Genomic DNA, 22,049 nt, shown 5'->3' with positions numbered 1-22,049 from the left:
CAAAGCATGTTTTTTTCCTCGTGACGAATTAGGGGAGGGAATGTTTTGTGCTAATCGCTCCATAATACAGAGACAAGTCCAGTCCTGATGTACCACTATGTCTCAATTACTAACATGATGTTGACATAACAGTGTCTTGAACACGTCCCTTTTTTTGCGTAATTCCTCAAAAGCAAAGGGTTTCAAACCAAAAGGATGACAATAAAAAAAATTAAAGCATGCCTGCTTAAGTTAGAAGTCTGTTTCCTCAGTGGGGGATCACAAATTATGTCTTTCATTGAGTCATTTGGTTGCTGTTATCAAACACAGTTTTTTAAAATGTGGTTATCCTGGTGTACTGTGAGAGGTTTTGGGTGCGAGGCTAACAGCAGGAGCATAGGGTGAGTGGGGTGAGTGGTTTGATCTCTTTAGCCTTTAGGGAGGAATGTGCTGAAGGTCGGTGGAGAGTTACGTGACTTTCCACTGTTTCTATTCCACCCCGTCATGAATAGTCTGTGTTGTACGTGAAGCCTCCCGAGTCCTGGTCGTTTCCGTTTCCACGTGTTTTTCTGCCCATGCCTCGTCATTTCCCCGGTGTCGTCCTATCTTATCTTTTCTGTGTGTTTGTATGCGAGGCTGTCTTTATTCTTTATTCACAGATCTGCATTTGCAGGCTCCTGCTCGACAATTAGTCTCACCATCACTATTATAGTTAAGGGTATCATCATTGCCACCAAAATAGCCTCAAGTCCTCACAGGCATGTCACATGATGCTTATATTATCTCCAGAGGGTCACAGTGCTTGGTAGCTCAGTGCATGTGTGCTTCGTTTCATAGCATTGTATGGAAGATCGGAGAATTCTTTACTGCAGCTATAACTGATACTTAGATGCGCCTTGACTTCATTTTTTTTTCACAATTGTTGTCTTAGAACTTTAAATAAATTAAGTTGGGTTTTGTCACAGAAAAATATGAAAAGAAGCACAAAAATAAATGTTAGTACCATTGGAACCACGAGAATCTCTCCAAGATCACAGGACACCGTTTGGTGTGATTCATCTTGCACTGATCATACTGCACACATCATATTTTGTAGTCTTTCTTCCATTCTTTCCGTCACAGGTGCAATAACTCTCCGAAAACTATTTTATACCAGGAGTCTTCCTGTGTGTATTGTCCAATTAAACGCAGCAGAACTGTAAACAACAGGCCTCACCAGTATTGGCTGAGTTACCTCAAGGCAAGGAGGAGCAGTCTTCCTGCGCTACAGAGAGCAAATTCTGCAAGTATGACAGCTCCTGGAAAGCTTTTAAACTTTTTTTAAAAAAGGATTTGGCTTTCACATTCAGCAGTAAATAAGTGACATGGTTCAGTTTTTTTTTTAGTATTATTTGAGCAGAATATTCTATATGGCTAAGTAGGATAAAGAAATTTTAGAGCACATTCAGCATACACTGGATGAGTTTTGAGTTTTTATTGTTATGGTATGAACTGTGGAGGCCTGTGTAATTGAATGATTCTTTCTTGAACTGTGCATTTTATAAGCCAAAAGTGTCACGTGAAAGCAGATGAGGTGAAGCCCCAATAAGCTGCAGTGTTGTGGTCCCAGAGGTGCAGACGCTGTACCCCCTGAGCTGGATTGAGAATCAGTTTTACTGATAGTATTTTTTTTTTAATTAGAAAATAAATTTTACTGTAAGTGAAATTAAGCCATACAGTTTGGTTATAACCATACGTTATAGTAACAACAAGCCCATGGTAATATTATAGTTAACTGTAGCTTAGAGAATCGGACTCAAGAGTACAGTGATTTCTGAGTGCATGGGCCTGTGCAAGTCCAACACAAGTCAGACCTGGGAAAGTCGGCTTCCCCTCATATATATGACTGTGGAACTTAATAAAAAAAAAAAAGGTCATCGCCTGGTCGCGAGACTGGCTTTAAACCATGATCCCACTGAAGACCTGCAAACAAAACCAACGTACTGCGCGTTTATGGATATTTCCCAAACCGGTTCATGATATATATAGGTTTGAGTTTATGCTGTGCAGGTATTTTTGTTTTGTTTTGTGTTGTTTGTTTTTGAATGAAATATCACATCCCTGTCAAAGTTGGCTGCCAATCCAGTCCTTCTTCTTTTGCTCTGCCTGTAAGGGTTGGGCTGGTAAAGACGTTCCGGACAGTCTAAACGTGGGTGGGGTGTAGGAGGGTCATAAGGCAGGTAGGCCGCTCTTTCATTATACCCATTTTTGTCGAAAGCCGTCCTCCTGACTCCAGGTTCCCGCATATGTACGCGCGCGCGCGCACATCGGGGGTGTGTACAGTGAGCATCAGTGGCGCTGGCTGCTGTTGGACGCACGTACACACCGCCAGGCACTGCGCTCCATCAGACGGACGCTCATGATGAGAGGCTGCTCCAGCAGGTCCAAGCTCTCGCAGAACCAGGACAGAGCGGGTAAGAGGCGTCGATTTCCACGCTCCTCGGATCCGTTCGTTCAGCACTTTGAATTGTTCTCCTTTAACAGACAGACAGCGTAGGACGGCGAGGGGCAGCCCTTAAAGACGTAAACAAGAGTCGATGCCTGTTGGTGTGCTGGCGCTTTCACCTTTACCCTACATAACGGCAGCTGGCGACAGTCTCTGGGTTTTTCTCTTAAATAGTTGGCAGACTTATTTGGAACAGCAGCAGCTTCACAGCTACTGCCGGGCGGGTGTTTTAGAGCTGCTGCTAGAATAAAATAGATTTTAAAAAAATAACAAAACGACAATGTTAAGATTTGGGCGCGTGCGTGCGACACATCTTCCAGGTTATTGGTGTGTGCCATCATCGGGCTGTGATTGCTGTCATGGTCCTACACTGATTCCTGTGGTGCTGCTGGAGAGGCTGATGGTTTGCGTTTTATGGCTGTTTGTTGTGACTGATCAGATGCCGCTGCGATGTAACCGCAGCCTGTCGCTCGTGTCTGCTTCATCCTCGATCGTAATAAGCTTCGGGCTCCCTCACACTCCCTGTACGGCCAATGCCGACTTTACTACCAAGTGTAATGTTAATGTCCACTACTATGTTAGGAAATGACTTGTCCAGTATGTTACAGGCTACAGGCGGTTAGCTGCAATCAGAGCCTGACAGCTGCTGGGAGGAGGAGGAGGAGCCCGGCTCAGCTCCGTTTCCTGTTCATGTTCTCCAGTGGAGCTTTTTAAGACGACACTGAAAAATGTGCGAGAACCTCCTGCCAAGCAGGAGTGTCAGTGGAGGATTGTCAGTGGCTGATTTCTCATAGGCCGTGTACAACTTTATGCAAATATCCTTCATCTGATGTTCTCTAGCTGACTTTTACGCAGTTTTGCGGTTTCTGTCAAAACTTTTTGCACTGCAGCATGTTTATTTGGCAGCTGAAAATATAAAAATAAACCACGAGTTACTGTGCCATTTCTTCGTGGACCTGATGAACCTGACATATATTATAGTCTACTAGCAGACAGGGAATTTGAGCGTGTAGGGCCTATTTAATTAGAAAACCTCCATCAGAGCATATTTAGGTCAAGGGCCCTGTTGCTACCCCATCACGATCGACTCTGTGCTCCAAAATAGTATAACTATAACGAGAGGTGGGTAGGGTAGCCAAAAAAAAATTGTACTCAAGTAATAGTAGCAGCACTACCTCAACATAGTTTTACTCAAGTAAAAGTAAAAGTAGCCGTTCAAGAAATTACTCGAGTAACAGTAAAAAAGAATTTAGTTTAAAAGAAATGCTACTTTAGTACTGTGTAACTGATCATAACATCTGATTTAATGTTTAAAAATGAGATAATCAAACAGACACAAATATAAAGTTTAGTGCAAATGTTGGTATTTGAAAGACTGAAAATCAAAAAACAACAACGACTTGACATAAACTGTAGGTTTGTGTCAGTGTCTCATGCATTTTTGATTAAAATGTGTTTATTATTCATGCAGTGAAGTTACACTGAGTAGAGTAGCGAGAAATGTTTCTCAAGTAAGAGTAGCAAAGCTTCATAATAATATTACTCAAGTAAAATTAAAAAGCACAGTGCAGTAAAGCTACTCCTAAAAGAATTTTTTCCCAAAGTACTCAGGTATATTTAAAAGAGTAAATGTAATTAGTGACTACCCACCTCTGATTATAACACATAAGAGTGTAAAGAGCTTTGAAAAACATATTAGGTACACCAGTGCAGTGATGTAAACTTTTTATACAGGTCTGATCAGGTCTGCATACGTTCTGCCTTTGTGAAGCTTTCTGTGTTTAGTTTTTATGTTTAGTGCCTGTGTGGTGTGCTAAGTTCTGTGTCCACTGCAGGGGTTTTGCACTCCCCCAACTGCTTTACTCTGTTCACCTGAGATGAAGAGCACATGACCTAACATATTATTGTGCATATATGACAAACTTGGACTTGCAAAAATGAGTCACCAGTGAGATGTGTTTTCAGGCTGGTGAGTTTGATTCCAGTAGCAAAGTTTAATATACTCATAGAGTGCAGACTTACAGATGAGGACAGATGGAGTGCAATACTGCCATCTCATGGACATTGTCAGGGAGTGGAGTGAAGTGTGTGAGCATGTGGGGAAAAAAGTTGTTTGCCATATAAAATGTGAAAGAAAAGCAGATATTTTTCACTTTACGTTTGATGTAGTGCAAAAACTATGGTTGAGTCAAGTTTCTAAGTAAGCCTCAGATTGGGACAGTGAACATAACAGCAGAACCCTGAAACAGAAATAGACATTATTAATGTTGCCTGTAACTATCTACACACTTTTTTCTGGTCTTTTTGGACAGGTCTGTTTGTGAGTATGAAAGTAGAATAAGTGGACTCTGACTATGACTAATGAGTCGAAACTCAAAGCAGTGCTGTGGTGTATAATCCTACATAATACACAGTGTCATCTTGTTGCTCCACACTTTCAAGAGTCAGGAGGAGTCAGGAGCAGCAACTAGTCATGGCTATCTCTTGGCCATGACCAGGCTAGTTGCTGCTTCAGGACTATTTACTGTTATTTTATTACATTTTACAGACACATACATTTGAATCGGGAAACACCAAACCCCTGTACTCAATTAAAACGAAAACGTCTTTCCTAAAGACACACACAAAGTGTTTTTCCTGCTGACTAGACTTCTGTGAATCAGGTCAAAGGTTAAAGGTGGAAAGAACTATGCTGAAAATGTGGTTGCCAGGTTGGACAGTGATGAGAGGAATGGATAAAAGTGAAAGCACCTATTTGGCTACAAAGGGCTATTGAGGTCCATTTAAAGTAGAACTTTTAGGTTTTCATTAGTGAGTTTATGTAGAAGTTCAAAACCTTAAAAGAAGAAGAAGAAGAAAGAAAGGAAGACAGCATGACTTTTACATACCTGATGTCTAGGAAATGTGTTGTTTATCAGTACTCCGCTGAGTGCATTTGAAATACAAACATGATATGGTTTTATGTGATAACACATATTGTTGAGTCTCCTAATCATCATACATACGTTTTTTCTTATGTTTGTTGTAAAGCATGCTTCTGTTGTGATAGCTTTTACAGGATCTTTGTCAAATTGTTATTAAGCTTTTCTAAAGACCTGGGCATTGATTAGTCCACAATAAGGCAAACTATACAACTAGAGAAAATTCAAGACTGGTGATCCACTCATTTTTTTTTCTTCCGTCTGTCCCGTTTGGTTCTTTTGCATCAGAATTATTGTCTAAAGGCAAAGAAAGATGCCCAGTAGATTTACTTTACCAAATGGACCATCCCGGCCTTGCCGTATTGGTCTATTTGATTAACCTTTGCTTTTATTGTTTATTTTATTTTATTTTCACTTGCTACACACGGGACAGACATGACTGAGGGAAAGAAAAGGGAGAAAGAAAGAGAGGTAGGGAAAGAAAAACAGCGGGGAAGAGGAACGGTGATAAAGGGCAAAAAAAACCCCAACAAAACAAAAAGACAAAAAAAATACATATATCAATCACCTGGATCACCTGTTGAGAAAGAAAAAAGAGAAAACAAGCAAAAAAAAGAGAGCAACATAATAAACAACATCATCGCGATGATCTATGTGAATATAACAGTAAATACTAAGTATTGAATATTATTGTGCAGCACGTAGGATCGATAGCTGGTGATCCACTCTTGAGGAGTGAGTGTCCTGCAAAGTTTACACTGGGGGCATCGCATGTACTCCTGAAATAGGCAACAAAGTATATAGTTTAGAGAAAAGGTAGTATACAGTGTTCAATGGTAACCTTATTGTCCCCAGTGGGAAATTGATTTGCAGTATGTCCACACATGAAACAACACACACACACACACACACACACACACACACACACACTCAAAACAGCCCAGAGAGAACAGCCCAAATGTTATCATCAACAAAGTCCAATGTCCAGTAGTGATGGCAACAATGCTTATGGTTTAGTGTTATTAATCATCACAATAGCAGCAGGTATAAAAGGCACTCTATGTCTCTTGGTTACTAAGGTTACTAAATCTGGTCTTATTGGTCAAAGACAAATTACCATGCCAAGCAATGATACAAAACATTAAAATACATCCAATAAAACTTTTATAAAAAAGGGTCATCATTTCAGAATCTCCTTAAAAAGTACGGTCGTTATTGGACCTTTTTCACTATAGCATCAAAATGTGACTCAAAGGACAGAACCTTATCAAGAACAACCCCTAATTACTTAAAACTATCCACCAGTTCAGTTGCTGCACCATGTACTACTGTTGGTGCAGGATGGGGGGATGGCTTCCTGAAGTCAATTACCATGTCCTTACTTTTCAAGCTGCTGATCTTTAAGAATGACTGATCACACCAAGAAGCAGACTCATCTACAACAGGTCCAAAAGTCTAAAATCCCACCAACAAGATTAAAATCCAGTTTAAACGGGTTAAGAAGTTTATAAGCTAAGAGATGTGGCTGGATAGTATTAAAATCTGAAGAAAAGTCAATAAATAGGAGCCGAGCATGCGCTTTGGTCTCATCCAGATGGCGATATAGGAAATTTAATAAAATAAACTAACCATAGCATCATACAAGGCCTGTTACTGAAAGTATAATTATCACTTATTAATAAATGTATTAATTAATGAGTATTGGAGAAAGCATGCTATGAAAGAAACCAATGGAAACAAAGTCTAAGTTTTCCCTCCGCTGATGTTACGCACTGCTTTTGGGACATGCTGTGGACAACAAAAATGATGACAAGAAAGCTGAAGTTGTGGAGCAAGGCAGATGCCAAACTTCAGTACCAACTGTGAAGCACAGTGGTGGAAATCGTGTTTTGAAACTCCTTTGCTGTCTCTGTGCCTCTGTGCCTTGCAATTACTGAAAAAACAATGAATTCAAAACTGTATCAAAATGATTTATGGCAGAATGTCAAAGCAGCCCTTCGTTATGTAAAGCTTAGGAGAGGTTGGTTGGTACAACAGTGACCCAATGTCACTGTGAGCACTTTAAGCCAATGAGATGCTGCTGAGGACCATTATAAGAGGACCATTAGAATCAAGACCAGCCAGAAATATTTTTGAGCTTAAAACTGTTATTTAGAGGTGGGACAATGCAAATGTCAATGCTGCTATTGGTGCTGGATTGAATCAGAATCAGAATCAGAATCAGAATACTTTATTGATCCCTGGGGGAAATTATTTTTTGTTACAGTGCTCCATTTTAAACCAACATTAAGACAAGACAGACAATACGCTAACTAAGAATAGTACAATATATACATATATATACATACATACATACATAAGTCACTTATAAATAAATATTTGGAAAAGAAACATGTGTAGTTGTAGCAGCAAACAGTGTGTTAAGTGGATGCGTTGTACAGGGAGATGGCCACAGGCAGGAATGATTTCCTGTGTCGTTCAGTGGTGCTTTTCGGTAATCTCAGTCTCTCACTGAACGAGCTCCTGTGACTGACCAACATGTCATGGAGTGGGTGGGAGGTGTTATCCAACATTGTCTTTATCTTGGACAACATCCGCCTCTCCGACACCACCTTGAGGGAGTCCAGCTCCATCCCCACAACATTGCTGGCCTTACGGATCAGTTTATTAAGTCTGTTGGCATCTGCGACCCTCAGCCTGCTCCCCCAGCATGCAACAGCATAGAGGATCGCACTGGCCACCACAGACTCATAGAAAATCCTCAGCATTTTCTGGCAGATGTTGAAGGACCTCAGTCGCCTCAAAAAATAGAGACGACTCTGGCCCTTCCTGTAAAGTGCTGTGGTGTTTTTAGCCCAGTCCAGTTTATTGTCAATGTGTACTCCAAGGTATTTATAGTCCTCCACAATGTCAACACTGACCCCCTGGATTGAAACAGGGGTCAAGTGTTTCCTGGTCTTCCTGAAGTCCACGATCAGTTCCTTGGTCTTTGCCACGTTGAGCTGCAGATGATTCTGCTCACACCACGTGACAAAGGAGTCGACCACAGCCCGGTACTCTGTCTCATCATCCCTGCTGATGCATCCAACCACCGCAGAGTCATCAGAAAACTTCTGAAGATGGCAGGTCTCTGTGCAGTGGCTGAAGTCTGTGGTGTAGAGGGTGAAGAGGAAGGGGGAGAGGACAGTCCCCTGTGGTGCCCCTGTGTTGCTAATCACCTTGTCAGACACACACTGTGGGAGACGTACATATTGTGGTCTTCCTGTCAGGTAATCAACAATCCAGGACACCAGAGAAGCATCCACCTGCATCGCTGCTAACTTATCACCCAGGAGGGTCGGCCTGATGGTGTTGAAAGCACTGGAAAAGTCAAAAAACATGACCCTCACAGTGCTCGCCGGCTGGTCCAGATGGGTGTAGACACGATTGAGCAGGTAGATGATGGCGTCCTCTGTTCCGAGACGAGGCTGATAAGCGAACTGAAGGGGATCCAGATGTGGTCTTACTATGGGTCGCAGCTGGTCCAGGATGAGCCTTTCCAGGGTCTTCATGATGTGGGAGGTCAGTGCCACGGGCCTGTAATCCTGGGGGCCACTGGGACGAGGCGTCTTTGGTACAGGGACGAGGCATGATGTCTTCCACATCACCGGGACCCTCTGCAGACTCAGACTCAGCATAAACAGTTTATGAAAGACTCCACACAGCTGGGGGGCACAGGCCTTGAGGACAAGGGGACTCACTCCGTCTGGTCCAGCAGACTTGCCTGAGTGAAGTCTCCTCATTTGCATCTCAACCTGGTATTGAGTGAAGGTGATGGGTGGGGGAGGGGTGTCAGGAATCTCACAGGAGGAAACTAGGGCAGTAGGATTTACACTAGTTTCTATCCTCTAGGTTCAGTATGTAGCGCACTGATTTATTTATCTATTTATTTATTTATTTTGTGGAAATGAAAAAATAGACCTCAAATACTGCACTATAAAAGTCCCTGAACCTTTTTGTGTTCACTGTCACATCCATTTTATTTCTCGCCTATAGCACAGTGAAACAACAGAAGTTGACTCAAAGCGTTTTGGAGTTTCAAAATACACGAGAAGCTGAAAGGTGTGTCATTGTGGAGAGTAAACGTCACAGTGATTTAATTGTCATTAAAGCGTGTTCATAATTTGCAAACTGATCGTGATGCATGTCATAAATCATGACACCCTGCTCCCTGTTAAATACGCTGCTTTTATAGGTTAACAATATTGATATCAGCAATACTGGCCCCGTAATTATTTGTTATGGGGTAATCGGTGTAATTATGCAACGATTGTGTTTTGTGGTTGCGCAAAACATATAAAACTTACGTTTAATCACAAAATTGTTTTGCGCCTGTGCTGTGATCATTACGTCCAACTGCCGGTTGTTGGTGTCGGCAGATCGGGTCACGTGACAAGTGGCACAGAGAAAGAGAGAAAAGAACGCTCGTGCCGTCTCCATCCCGCCACACCAACGCGGATGAAGCACCGGTCGACTTCAGAGCAGCATCACGGGAAGAAGCCCCGTGTTCCTGCTGCCGCCGCGGCAACCTCCACCTCACCGCAAGACGGAATGGAGGACAAAGCAGCGACAAATCCGCGGGAGCTCACGCAAAACCCCCTGAAGAAGATTTGGATGCCGTATAAAAACGGCCTTCCTGAAAAACACATTTGTCAAAGGAAGGGTGCGTATGACGTGGCGACAACAGTTAGCTTGAATATATAACGTTTATGGTCATATGAGTATCAATGGTTGTGCTTCACAGTTTCTCCGGAACCCTTATTTCTCTTCCGCGTGCGCGTGAGCGCGTGTGTAGAGGCTTCCAGTCCGCCGTGAATAATGAGCGCTGGGTCAGTATGCATTAATATCTGTGTGGCAGTAGCTGCCGTTACCGCGGGGAGTACAGTTCACAGAGGTCAGACGTCTCTCTGCTGCAGCAGCCATCTGGTTCGCACGCTTATGTAAGGACTCACATGATGCTCGCCGCACATGAAGGCTGCTCGTATCGAGGAGAAAGGACTGGTCCGAGGGATGACCCTCTGTGTCGACCGCCGGTTGTAAACATGAATTGTATCCCCGCAGTCATGCGGCTCATTCGCCGTGTGGCTGTGCTGCTGAGTTTTACCAGCGCGCCGCAGCACGGTCAGGGTCTCCTCACTGTGGCCTGACTCGGAGAGGATTATTGGAATGAGCGGAGTTTAAAATAATGAGCATGTGGCCAGTGGTTGGCTGCTCTCTGGCCCAGTCACCTGTGTACGCAGTGGCTCAGTGTGCTGGCTTTCTCCAGATGTCTGTTGCAGTAAAAGTGCTGTTTCACAAGACCCCCGACACATCTTGCAGCAACTGTGACCTCTGTTATACTTCTGTCTATCACTCCACGTTGTCAGGGTGGTGAGACTTTATCAAGATGAACGATATCAGCACCACGCAGGCGCACACATTCTGATAATGCCAATCTAACGTTCAAATTATATCTTTATAAATTGTGTAATATGAAAGATAGCATTTTGGAGCCAGTCTCCTAATCTATCCCCAAACCTGGTTGTTGACAGTCTTGATTGAGTAACTGTGTGTTTTTAAATTTGACTTTCGTATTGTAAGGGATCAGCTGCGGACTGAAGCTTCCTTGATCTCTTTCATTTCAGTATGTATGACCAACTGTCCCACACTCATTGTTACCGTGGGCCTACCTGCCAGAGGGAAGACCTACATCTCCAAGAAGCTGACCCGCTATCTCAACTGGATCGGAGTGCCCACCAGAGGTACATGTGCCATAGAGTTGAACAGAGTGTGTCAGATTTTAGTAAAATTATGCACAAGAGCAGAAGCACCAGTGAGAGTGTTTTGAGTGCAATTATAATAAATAGCTTTTGCCTCCATTTTTTTTCTCTTTAGAGTTTAATGTTGGACAGTACAGAAGAGAGTTTGTAAAGATCTACAAGTCCTTTGAGTTCTTCCGTCCGGACAACGAGGAGGGGTTAAAGATCAGAAGGTAAGGGTGCTTTTGGCATCATGCTACCTTAACAAGTTATTTAATCACTAATTATGTAACATTTTATGGCCGATTGTCTGTGATTTTCACAGAAAGTGTGCTTCAGCGGCATTGAACGATGTGCGGGAGTACCTCACAGAAGACGGAGGCCAGGTTGCGGTGGGTCATGTGTTAATTATCACACAGGCTGAGATATTTTCTTCAGCTCAGATACGGGGTGCAGTGCTAAAAAAGCTCATATAATGTGTGTGTTACTACAGGTGTTCGATGCAACAAACACTACCCGAGAAAGAAGGGAGACCATCCTGGAGTTTGCGGAGCAGAATGGCTTTAAGGTAACCTGGCGGGCTCAAAGTGAGGGTTCGGGTTTTGCTGGCGGTCACACTGATTCTGTCTTCTGTCTTCCTTCAGGTGTTCTTTGTGGAGTCTGTGTGTGAAGACCCAGATGTCATACAGGAGAACATAGTGGTGAGTGTCTGTGTTTGTTGGCACTGTTTTGACTCGTTAGAAGATGCAGGGCTCACTCCTCTGCTGTTGCTCTACTTTAGCAAGTGAAACTGGATAGCCCGGACTACACCAACTGCAACACAGAAGAAGCAGTGGAAGATTTCATGAAGCGGATTAAGTGCTATGAAAACTCGTACGAGACACTGGATGAGATACTGGACAGGTGAGGTGGAACCTGGTGATGGTGTGTGTGTCCCCATTGCAAAACTATGGGAGTAACCGGCTTAAAAAACACATTTTCTTATTGTATTTTATCTGTGTTCTCCCCTCAGAGATCTGTCCTACATTAAAATCATGGACGTTGGTCAGCGGTACTTGGTCAATAGAGTGTTAGACCACATCCAGAGCCGGATTGTCTACTACCTCATGAACATCCACATCACACCCCGCTCCATCTACCTGTGCCGCCACGGGGAGAGCGAGCTAAACGTCAAGGGTCGTATCGGAGGAGACTCGGGTCTGACGATTAGAGGGAAGGAGGTACAACGAAACTTTACAATCAAAGAAAAAATGTCTTCTAAACCCTTACCTGTCTTCCTCCTGACTGCATGAGCTATTGTGAAAATAAATAAAGGTTTTGTTTTTCTTTCTCCAGTTTGCTAAGAAGCTGAGCCACTTCATCCAGGAGCAAAACATTAGCGACCTCAAGGTATGGACTAGTCAGATGAAGAGAACCATCCAGACAGCCGAAGCCCTCAATGTGCCCTATGAACAGTGGAAGGTCCTGAATGAGATTGATGCTGTAGGTGGTGCTCTCTTGGCTTCTGCACATCACTGTTGACTACCTCTTTGTGCTTCTGTGTTGAAGTTGAACCCGTATGTGCATTTTAGGGTGTGTGTGAGGAGTTGATGTATGAGGAGATCCAAAGAAACTACCCTCTGGAGTTTGCACTAAGAGACCAGGACAAATATCGCTATCGCTATCCAAAAGGAGAGGTCAGTGGTTATTTTTTAACATGTGGAACATTGCTAATGCAGACAGGATTTTCCTTTGTGGGCATAATGAAGTGCTCTTTTTCTTTCTGATAACCACAAACATGATCTAATTTTATCTTAATGGCTTCTGGCAGCCTACTCTGTGCTAATGAGCTTCAGCTTCTCAGACAGTATCGGCTTAACACTAGATCACAGTAAACAAAGGCTTCAGCATCAGTGTGTGTGTGTGTGTGCCAGATATATTTGATCAGGTGGTTTGAGGTGCCTGCTGGTCCTTTCTCACCTTTAGTTCATTCCATTACCTCTCCATTAATCTGTAACAGGAAGATGGATATGGGCATTAGCTGGTTGCCCAGTCGGGCGGTGACATCATGCTTTCGGAAATGTCGTTAAAGCCTATGTTAGTCTACACAGCCTGTATGGATTTTCCATTTGCTCAGATGTCATCCTGTTCACCTGTGAATTAATTACTCTGCAGGATGTGTCAATGTCAAGTGGAAGTCTTATTTTACACATTCAGTTTTTTATATTGTTTTGGGGATTTGCACGATTGCCTTTTCCGTTGTTTTGTGCCACTCAGTCCTATGAGGACCTGGTGCAGCGGTTGGAGCCCGTCATCATGGAGCTGGAGCGGCAGGAGAACGTGCTGGTCGTCTGTCATCAAGCTGTCCTGCGCTGCCTGTTGGCATACTTTCTGGACAAAACAGCAGGTCAGTTTTCAAACTGAAATGTCAAGAAACCTGAGAGGTGTAAGAGAAAAATAATTTTAGGAAACACATTTTAGTGTAAAACACACACAACATTTTTATTGTAGATCACGTAGATCCTGGAGCTATCTGCTCAGTTTCATTTTCACATCTATTGAAGGCAGAGTGATAGATGAATTATTGTGCATGTCCGGTCCCCGGCTGCTTCCGCAGCTTCACATGCCAGACTAACTTTTGTGCACCTCACAGACCTTCTTGGTTGGGTTAGAGTCTTTTTAACTAAGATGCTGGATGAGAGGTTTGTGCGCTGACGTGTTTTGCATAAAGCTCATTTTTCAAGTGAGCAGTTGGAGACGTACGTGGCTGACTGACCTCATTTCTGTTTTTCCTTTATTTCAATAATTCCTCCACTTCAGAATTCTTCACTGTGTCACTGTCTCACACTCACACTGTACTTGAGGGGTATTAAAAACTGCCATATTGTATTTAGCGATTAATGGGTTTTTTTCACCCCTCCAAAATAACGATCCATGATGAGTTTACTAGCAGACGCTGTTATTTTGAAAGTTACCTTGCTGTTAGCCAGATAGTTCACGATATCATTAGCAACCTCTCATGAGTGCAGCCTGTGACAGCAGTCTTTGTTGTGAGGCGGCACAAACTAAACTGCAGGTCCAAGAACATGGAGTTGGAGTCCATCTGCTAGAAAATAATAATAATAATAATAATAATGGATTGCATTTATATAGCACTTTTCGGGGCCCTCAAAGCGCTTTACAATTCCACTATTCATTCATTCTCACATTCACACACTGGTGGAGGCAAGCTACAGTTGTAGCCACAGCTGTCCTGGGGCAGACTGACAGAAGCGAGGCTGCCATATCGCGCCATCGGCCCCTCTGGCCATCACCAGTAGGTGGTAGGTGAAGTGTCTTGCCCAAGGACACAACGACCGAGGCTGTCCGAGCCGGGGCTCGAACCGGCAACCTTCCGGTTACAGGACGAACTGCCAACTCTTTGAACCACGATGGCCCCAAAGAAAGCAGAGAGAACTCTTGGCTGGAAGCAGTGCTTAAACAACGGAAAAAACACAAACTTTGTCCTAAACCTCTCATGTTTAACTGTTTTCCACTTTTTCTTTGGTCATTTTAGCCTTTTTAGCCAGGGTGAAGGGAGTATCTGCCATCAAACAAGAGGACAGCCGCATGTAGCTATGATGATTGATTGCTAGTTCACCTTACATGCATTAATGTAATAACGTGGTTAGCCTACTCAACGTGTCTTTTAGACCCCATTCCTACAAAACTGCTCAAAGAAGTCCTGCCATTAATTAATTCTTCGATCTTAAATATGATCAACCTATCTCTAATAATCGGCTATGTACCACAGGCCTTCAAGCTGGCTGTAGTTAAACCTTTACTCAAAAAGCCATCTCTAGACCCAGCAGTCTTAGCTAATTATAGGCCAATCTCCAACCTTCCTTTCATATCAAAAATCCTTGAAAGAGTAGTTGTCAAACAGCTAACAGATCATCTGCAGAGGAATGGTTTATTTGAAGAGTTTCAGTCAGGTTTCAGAGCTCATCACAGCACAGAAACAGCTTTAGTGAAGGTTACAAATGATCTTCTTATGGCCTCTGACAGTGGACTCATCTCTGTGCTTGTCCTGCTAGACCTCAGTGCAGCGTTCGATACTGTTGACCATAATATCCTATTAGAGCGATTAGAACATGCTGTAGGTATTACAGGTACTGCACTGCAGTGGTTTGTATCATATCTATCTAATAGACTCCAATTTGTGCATGTAAATGGAGAGTCCTCTTCACACACTGAGGTTAATTATGGAGTTCCACAGGGTTCAGTGCTAGGACCAATTCTGTTTACATTATACATGCTTCCCTTAGGCAGCATCATTAGAAGACATAGCATACATTTTCACTGTTATGCAGATGACACCCAGCTCTATCTGTCCATGAAGCCAGATAACACACACCAATTAGTTAGACTGCAGGAATGTCTTAAAGACATAAAGACCTGGATGGCCGCTAACTTTCTGCTTCTTAATTCAGATAAAACTGAGGTTATTGTACTCGGCCCTGAAAATCTTAGAAATATGGTATCTAACCAGATTCTTACTCTGGATCCGTTACCTTGGCCTCCAGTAACGCGGTGAGGAACCTTGGAGTCATTTTTGACCAGGACATGTCCTTCAACGCACATATTAAACAAATATGTAAGACTGCGTTCTTTCATTTGCGCAACATCTCTAAAATTAGAAATATCCTGTCTCAGAGTGACGCTGAAAAACTAGTTCATGCATTTATTACTTCCAGGCTGGACTACTGTAATTCATTATTATCATGATGTCCAAAAAACTCACTGAAAAGCCTTCAGCTAATCCAAAATGCTGCAGCAAGAGTCCTGACAGGGACTAGAAAGAGAGAGCATATTTCTCCTGTTTTGGCTTCCCTTCATTGGCTTCCTGTTAAATCCAGAATTGAATTCAAAATCCTGCTCCTCACATACAAGGTCTTAAATAATCAGGCCCCATCTGATCTTAATGACCTTGTAGCACCATATCACCCTATTAGAGCACTTCGCTCTCGCTCTGCAGGCCTACTTGTTGTTTCTAGAGTATTTAAAAGTAGAATGGGAGGCAGAGCCTTCAGTTTTCAGGCCCCTCTTCTGTGGAACCAGCTTCCAGTTTGGATTCAGGAGACAGACACTATCTCTACTTTTAAGATTAGGCTTAAAACTTTCCTTTTTGCTAAAGCATATAGTTAGGGCTGGACCAGGTGATCCTGAATCCTCCCTTAGTTATGCTGCAATAGACTTAGGCTGCCGGGGGATTCCCATGATGCATTGAGTTTTTCCTTTCCAGTCACCTTTCTCACTCACTATGTATTAATAGACCTCTCTGCATTGAATCATATCTGTTATTAATCTCTGTCTCTCTTCCACAGCATGTCTTTTATCCTGTCTTCCTTCTCTCACCCCAACCGGTCGCAGCAGATGGCCGCCCCTCCTGAGCCTGGTTCTGCCGGAGGTTTCTTCCTGTTAAAAGGGAGTTTTTCCTTCCCACTGTCGCCAAAGTGCTTGCTCATAGGGGGTCATATGATTGTTGGGTTTTTCTCTGTATCTATGAAGCGCCTTGAGGCGACTTTTGTTGTGATTTGGCGCTATATAAATAAAATTGAATTGAATTGAATTGAAACGTAAATTAGCTACTCACGCAGAGAAGAACGGCTGCTGCCACCATCATCCGTCATCATTTCTGCTACACTGGCAGGGCTAGGGGCCAGGACTCTCCTCTTCGTGTTTTTGGGGGATGTTGCATAACAGGCAACCCACCCGCAGTAGATGCGCTCGGTGTGAGGTCTCGCAGCAAGCTATCAAATACGGCGCATTTCTGGGCTTTTTAAAAAAACGCTATGCGTCGCCAGGTGTTTCATCGGATTTGAGGTGTTACCTCCTTTGACAGTATCACAGTATCAGCTTAAAGCACTTGTTGCAGGCTGCTGAGTTTGCATATTTTGCTATGAAGTACAGCCAGACTTTTGACCGCTTCGCCTTGGACATTTTTAATCTGTAGCTCTGCTCTAACAGAACGTACGTACCTGGCCCCGCCTACTATCCTCGGAAACGTAAAATGATTGGCTAGAATCTAAAGTGTATCACAGCTCAGGAAAAAAAAGCACCGAAATGTGCGCTGCTTTTCGGTCTGGTTACTACCGTTTATGTCAGAACCGGTGCCATCATGGCACCGGACACCGGTACCCATCCCTATTTGGACCCATTCTTTATTCATCACAAAATACTTGTTTACTACCTGATGAATCATATCTTTTATTAATTCATTTTAAAAAGTGCGCATGTGACTCCTTTAGCATGCACATGCACGAGTACCTGCTCCCACTATGAAAAGAATGTAAATATGTGAAAAGCACTGTGTGTACTTATACGGTGGTGCTCTAATGAACTCATCTTTCCATACAGAGGAGCTTCCATATCTGAAGTGCCCACTACACACGGTGCTGAAGCTGACACCGGTGGCCTACGGTAGGTCCGCTGTCGTGCCAATGTGCAATGTACAAACTGAATATACATCTGCTGCCACATAAACTAATCAAACAAACCTTCTTTCTGCACGCTTAGGCTGTAAAGTGGAGTCCATCAGCCTAAACGTGGATGCAGTGAACACGCACAGAGAGAGGCCAGCGGTGGGTAGCATGACACACACACACGCACACATTAAACAGACACATACAGCAGAGCCTGCTTTCTCACAGGTAAGGTCGCTCACTGTGGTGCTCCTTTCTGATTTCCATGCTTTCGTAATCGATGCAGAGCTGGCTCGTTTGGCAGATCCTGTGTTGGTTACAGACAGTGTTGGTCAAGTTATGAAAAAAGTAATCAGTAACTAATTACTCATTACTTCCCCAAAAAAGTAATCCCGTTACTTTACTGATTACTTATTCTCAACGGTAATTAATTACTTAGTTACTTTTTAAAAACACGATTTACAACCTGAATAGCTGATAAAGCGATATATCTTTCAGCCCAATTCTACTTTTTCTGCATAATCCATCATACAAAATGTAATCAAATGGAAAAGTCTCTTTATAAAACTTGTTTTATTAGTTTTAATCTTTTAACTTTATGCATCAAGCAAAAATTAAATTATATGCAACATTCTCTGACTTGAAGAAATTAGTTTAACATTTAAACCTATTTTCTACACATTCCAGCACATAAAATAAAATATTTTTTGTGTTTACACTCACTCTTTCAAATAGATGCAAGTAAAACACAGCAGAAAACAAATAAAATCAAAGACTAGCGGTCCTGTTGCTCTATTTTCACCTGTATAGCAGGAGTGGTGTAGGCGGAGGTTTACCCTGGTGCAGGTGTGCTGCAGCGGTCAGTTGAAGAATCCGCGAGTTTCTCTGTGAATTTCCCATTACATCGTACTCGGTGCTTGTTTAGGGTTTTTTTTGTTTTTTGTTTTTTTTTCGCTGTAAAAAGAAGTTTTCTTCCCACGTACCACGGACACTAATGTTTTTGTCACTTTTTATGGAATCAAACTCAAAGTAAATGGTAAATGGTCAGTACTTCCACGCTTTAAACACTGCACGCTCATACTCTCTCCCGCACTCGATATATGATCCATTGTTGATCTGCACACAGCTGTTGCCACGAACGTCATACTCGCTTACGTCATTGTCATGAGACATTCTCGCAAAAAAATCACGGTTTTAGTAACGCAGCGTGCTTGCGGGAAAGTAACGGTAATCTAATTACCGTTTTTGCAATAGTAATCCCTTTACTCGTTACTTGAAAAAAGTAATCAGATTATGCGTTACTGCCCACCTCTGGTTACAGATTAATGAAACACTGACTAACTGCTCTTCACATTCTCCCTCATTTCCTTTAGATAAATAGTCCTCCAAGTGGACCATTTTAACTGTTTTATTATTATTATTTTTTCTAACAGGAGTTGATACTGAACAGCGATGAATTCTGCATAACAAATACTACAACAGTGAATGTTTTATGCTCTGCGTGTGTTTTATGGTTGAGCACTTACATTATTTTATTTTTTAACTTTTGAACTAGATTGGCAAAACCATAAATATGTGCATACAGTGGTTTTCATTTCTTCTTGATGCTGTCACACAAGTGGAAAAACAGATAAATCCTTGAAACCTTAAACGTGATGCATTATTCCAAGTCGTTGACATGGTGTGTGCCCAGTGGATTTCATGTCTCCCTTGTGTTTTGATCCCTCCTCCTTTTTGTCTGTTTTTTTTTTTTATCAAACAGAACGTAGACGTGTCGCGGATGTCAGAGGAAGCTTTGCTAACAGTGCCATCTCACCAGTGAGGCAGTACCCTCCCCTCCCAACACCCCCAACCCTCCCCCCTCCTTTAGTCCTTCATTACCCACACAGAACCCTTCAGATGCACAGTGTACCTTCAGGGAAAAAAAAATCCCTGACTGAGTCTCTTTCCACTCTTCATGTCTTCTGTTCTTCCTTCTCTTGTAATAATAAGATGTGATGATGGTGGTAATTGACTGGAATCCAGTTTGTAATTTTTCATTTATTAATCCTGTCACGGACCTTGTGACAAGCTCATTCTCCTATTTTTGGAGAATGAATAAAAAAGCAAAACAATCAAATGAAGGTGTTTTTGAGCTGATGCTGTACTCCTGACTGTGAAACAGTGACACTCCAGCACCTTCTGAAGTGCAGTCAGTGAATACGTTGTTTATTTGATTCTGTCTGTTGAACTGATTTTTAACCACGTTAACTTTTAACGGTGTGCCATCACTTTATATGTTTGTAGATAGCAGTCAGGAAACTCTTAAGGTTAGCGCTTTGTGACGTAGCCAAGTGGTGCAGTTTCTTTATATTTGCACATAAACTCTTGCACATAAGCTCCTGTTTAATTTGTTAAGATGTCCTAACACTGTCTAATGAAAATGCTGGAAATATGAAATTACACTTTTCTTGTGAAACAATGTGAAGACTCTCACAGTGTTTTTCACGTTACTGATCAGAACTAAGAGGAAGCTATTTCTGTTGACTGTTTTTAAATAAACTACACTTCCATATCATGTATCTTTATCACACTCTTTTTGTGCTTCATTTTAGAAAGCATGGCATGAATCTGCTTCACTGTTTGATATTAATGAATTGTTAAAGACTTAAAATGACTTGGGTGTTTCTTACTGATATCAGAGGGAGATCAAACAAACGCTGGAATTTCCTTCGTATCTTCTTCTGTGTACACATGAAACGTTCAGTGCAGTGCAAACCAGGAGACTGAGATTTCTCCTGGTCATTCATATGCAAAGACTCCACTGGGGTGAATAGCAAACAGCTAAACAAAACGCTCACTGTGCCAGTCACAGATTTCTGTCTGCACTGACTTAACAAGGCTCTCTGATTAAAATTAAACAAAATAAGAGGAAATTTTAAAAAATCACATTTAAAGTAAAGAAAAAGTAGTAACAAGCATTTTAGGTTAGTCTCAGGTGCTGCTGTGAGGTTTAGAGAAACATGTAGTTACCAACTTCCAGACACCAATTACTTGGCAGTCTGCTCACGCCAGTGACTGTCATGGTGATGGGGCTCTCCAGATGGTGCCTTGGGCAAAAGAAATGCAAAAAGTCGTAGATGGAAAACTGATGGAAGAAGTTGCAGCAGCAGCAGACAAAAGCATTAACATCCACTGACAGAGAGAAAAAAAGGCTTTCTTGTTTTTTTTCACCCCAGTAAAAGAAGAGTCCTTGTTTTGGTGACTTGTGATAAAAGTGGGCTTGTGTTGATGTATATTCACTCAGGACACTGACGCTGCTGCATTCCTTCTTCCAGAACGTGAACGTCCAACGTACGGCTGAAGACGCCTTGCAGACCGTCCCTCCTCATCTCTGATACCTCTGCTGGCTGGAACCCGGTGATGCTGAAAGCTGGACCTTTCCCCTTCCTCCTTTTTCTTCCTTTTTTTTCCACCTTTCCAAATGTGCACAACCTCCTCACACTGGTGACCAGCAGGTTAATGTGTCTCCTTCTTCCTCCTCCACCAGCGCCATACACACGCACACATTTCTCTGTTACCCCTTGTTTAAGCATATTTTTTTGAGGAACTTGCGAGTGTCCGGGCCTCAGTGTTCAGCGGGCCCTCGGCATCGCTGTTCCAAATTATTTATGAATCAAAGTATTGTCTTGCACAGCAGATTCCTGTCTGCCTGTTACTGTACTCCGTGTGGTTTCATTGTGTTGATTTTGCGCAGCAGTAGCACTAACACTGAAAGTTACTGTTTTGTGTCTTGAAGTATTAACCCTGTGATATTTTTTTTTTCCGCTCCATGTTTTTGATATGCAACTGTAACGTGCAGTCATTATCGGATGTGAAGCTGTATTCAGTGATAATGTGCACTTTGTAGGCTGCAAACCTACTCGGACAACAGCTTACTATTTTTAAAGTGCTGATTCAGTAATAGATTAAAGGACTGGGTCGTTCATTTTTAATGGTAAACAAGTAGCCATTTCATTTTGTAGGGCTGGCTGGTGTAATAGCTTTCCTTAGCTATGTGGTGTACTGTATCTGCTTGTACAGTGTCAGCTGAAACTGATGTTTTATGTAAATGATGATTCCACACACGACGGGCCTTCAGTGAAATACACTCACATGCTTTCACTCATTTCTGTGGAGAACACATCAGAGCATTAAACATGCAAAACAGAAACAAAGAACACAATATTAGCTTGAAGTTGGTGTTGTGGGTTAAGATTTTAAAAAAAATGTACATCCCAACTACACAATAATAAAGATGTTATTTTTTTAAGCCAACCACTCCAATCTGTCTTCTCACTTGAGATTTTTGTGACTGCATACCTTGTGATGGGTTTCTTTATGAGGGTTTTGTGCAGTACTGTTCGTGTTGTGGTTATTTCTTGATAATGGGATTATTTGTGGGCGGCGCGGTGGTTAGCACTGT

At 42.4% G+C, this 22,049-nt stretch overlaps 1 protein-coding gene across 7 annotated transcripts; it reads left to right on the top strand.

Annotated features, from left to right (window-relative positions):
- Positions 1–2,275: 2,275 nt before the first annotated feature.
- pfkfb4a (6-phosphofructo-2-kinase/fructose-2,6-biphosphatase 4a) lies at positions 2,276–21,704 on the top strand. 7 transcript variants are annotated; one of them, XM_085405884.1, is made up of 15 exons: positions 2,281–2,432; positions 11,049–11,165; positions 11,299–11,395; positions 11,488–11,554; positions 11,656–11,730; positions 11,807–11,863; positions 11,944–12,065; positions 12,175–12,382; positions 12,498–12,644; positions 12,734–12,838; positions 13,419–13,548; positions 17,541–17,603; positions 17,700–17,764; positions 19,368–19,423; positions 20,923–21,704. In XM_085405884.1, the coding sequence occupies exons 1-15, from the start codon at positions 2,378–2,380 to the stop codon at positions 20,927–20,929; spliced, it is 1,371 nt and encodes a 456-aa protein (XP_085262010.1). In that variant the 5' UTR covers positions 2,281–2,377; the 3' UTR covers positions 20,930–21,704. The 7 variants fall into 7 exon arrangements, with proteins under 7 accessions (XP_085262009.1, XP_085262008.1, XP_085262010.1 ...); XM_085405878.1 differs by lacking the exon at positions 2,281–2,432 and adding an exon at positions 9,809–10,087; XM_085405883.1 differs by lacking the exon at positions 19,368–19,423 and having other exon boundaries at positions 2,276–2,432.
- Positions 21,705–22,049: the final 345 nt, after the last annotated feature.

Source organism: Rhamphochromis longiceps, linkage group LG5 (assembly GCF_057381845.1).
Source record: "Rhamphochromis longiceps isolate RC_006_pf linkage group LG5, R_longiceps_female_GT1.1, whole genome shotgun sequence".
Classification (NCBI taxonomy): Eukaryota; Metazoa; Chordata; class Actinopteri; order Cichliformes; family Cichlidae; genus Rhamphochromis; species Rhamphochromis longiceps.
The sequence above is the reverse complement of the archived record's forward strand: the minus strand, read 5'-3'. Positions and strand labels throughout refer to the sequence as shown.

Coding starts and splice junctions, on each gene's coding strand:
- pfkfb4a (XM_085405878.1), top strand. CDS start 9,883: ATGAAGCACCGGTCGACTTCAGAGCAGCATCACGGGAAGAAGCCCCGT. Junction 12,066..12,174: donor CTGGATGAGATACTGGACAG/GTGAGGTGGAAC, acceptor TTCTCCCCTCAG/AGATCTGTCCTACATTAAAA. Junction 12,839..13,418: donor ATCGCTATCCAAAAGGAGAG/GTCAGTGGTTAT, acceptor TGTGCCACTCAG/TCCTATGAGGACCTGGTGCA.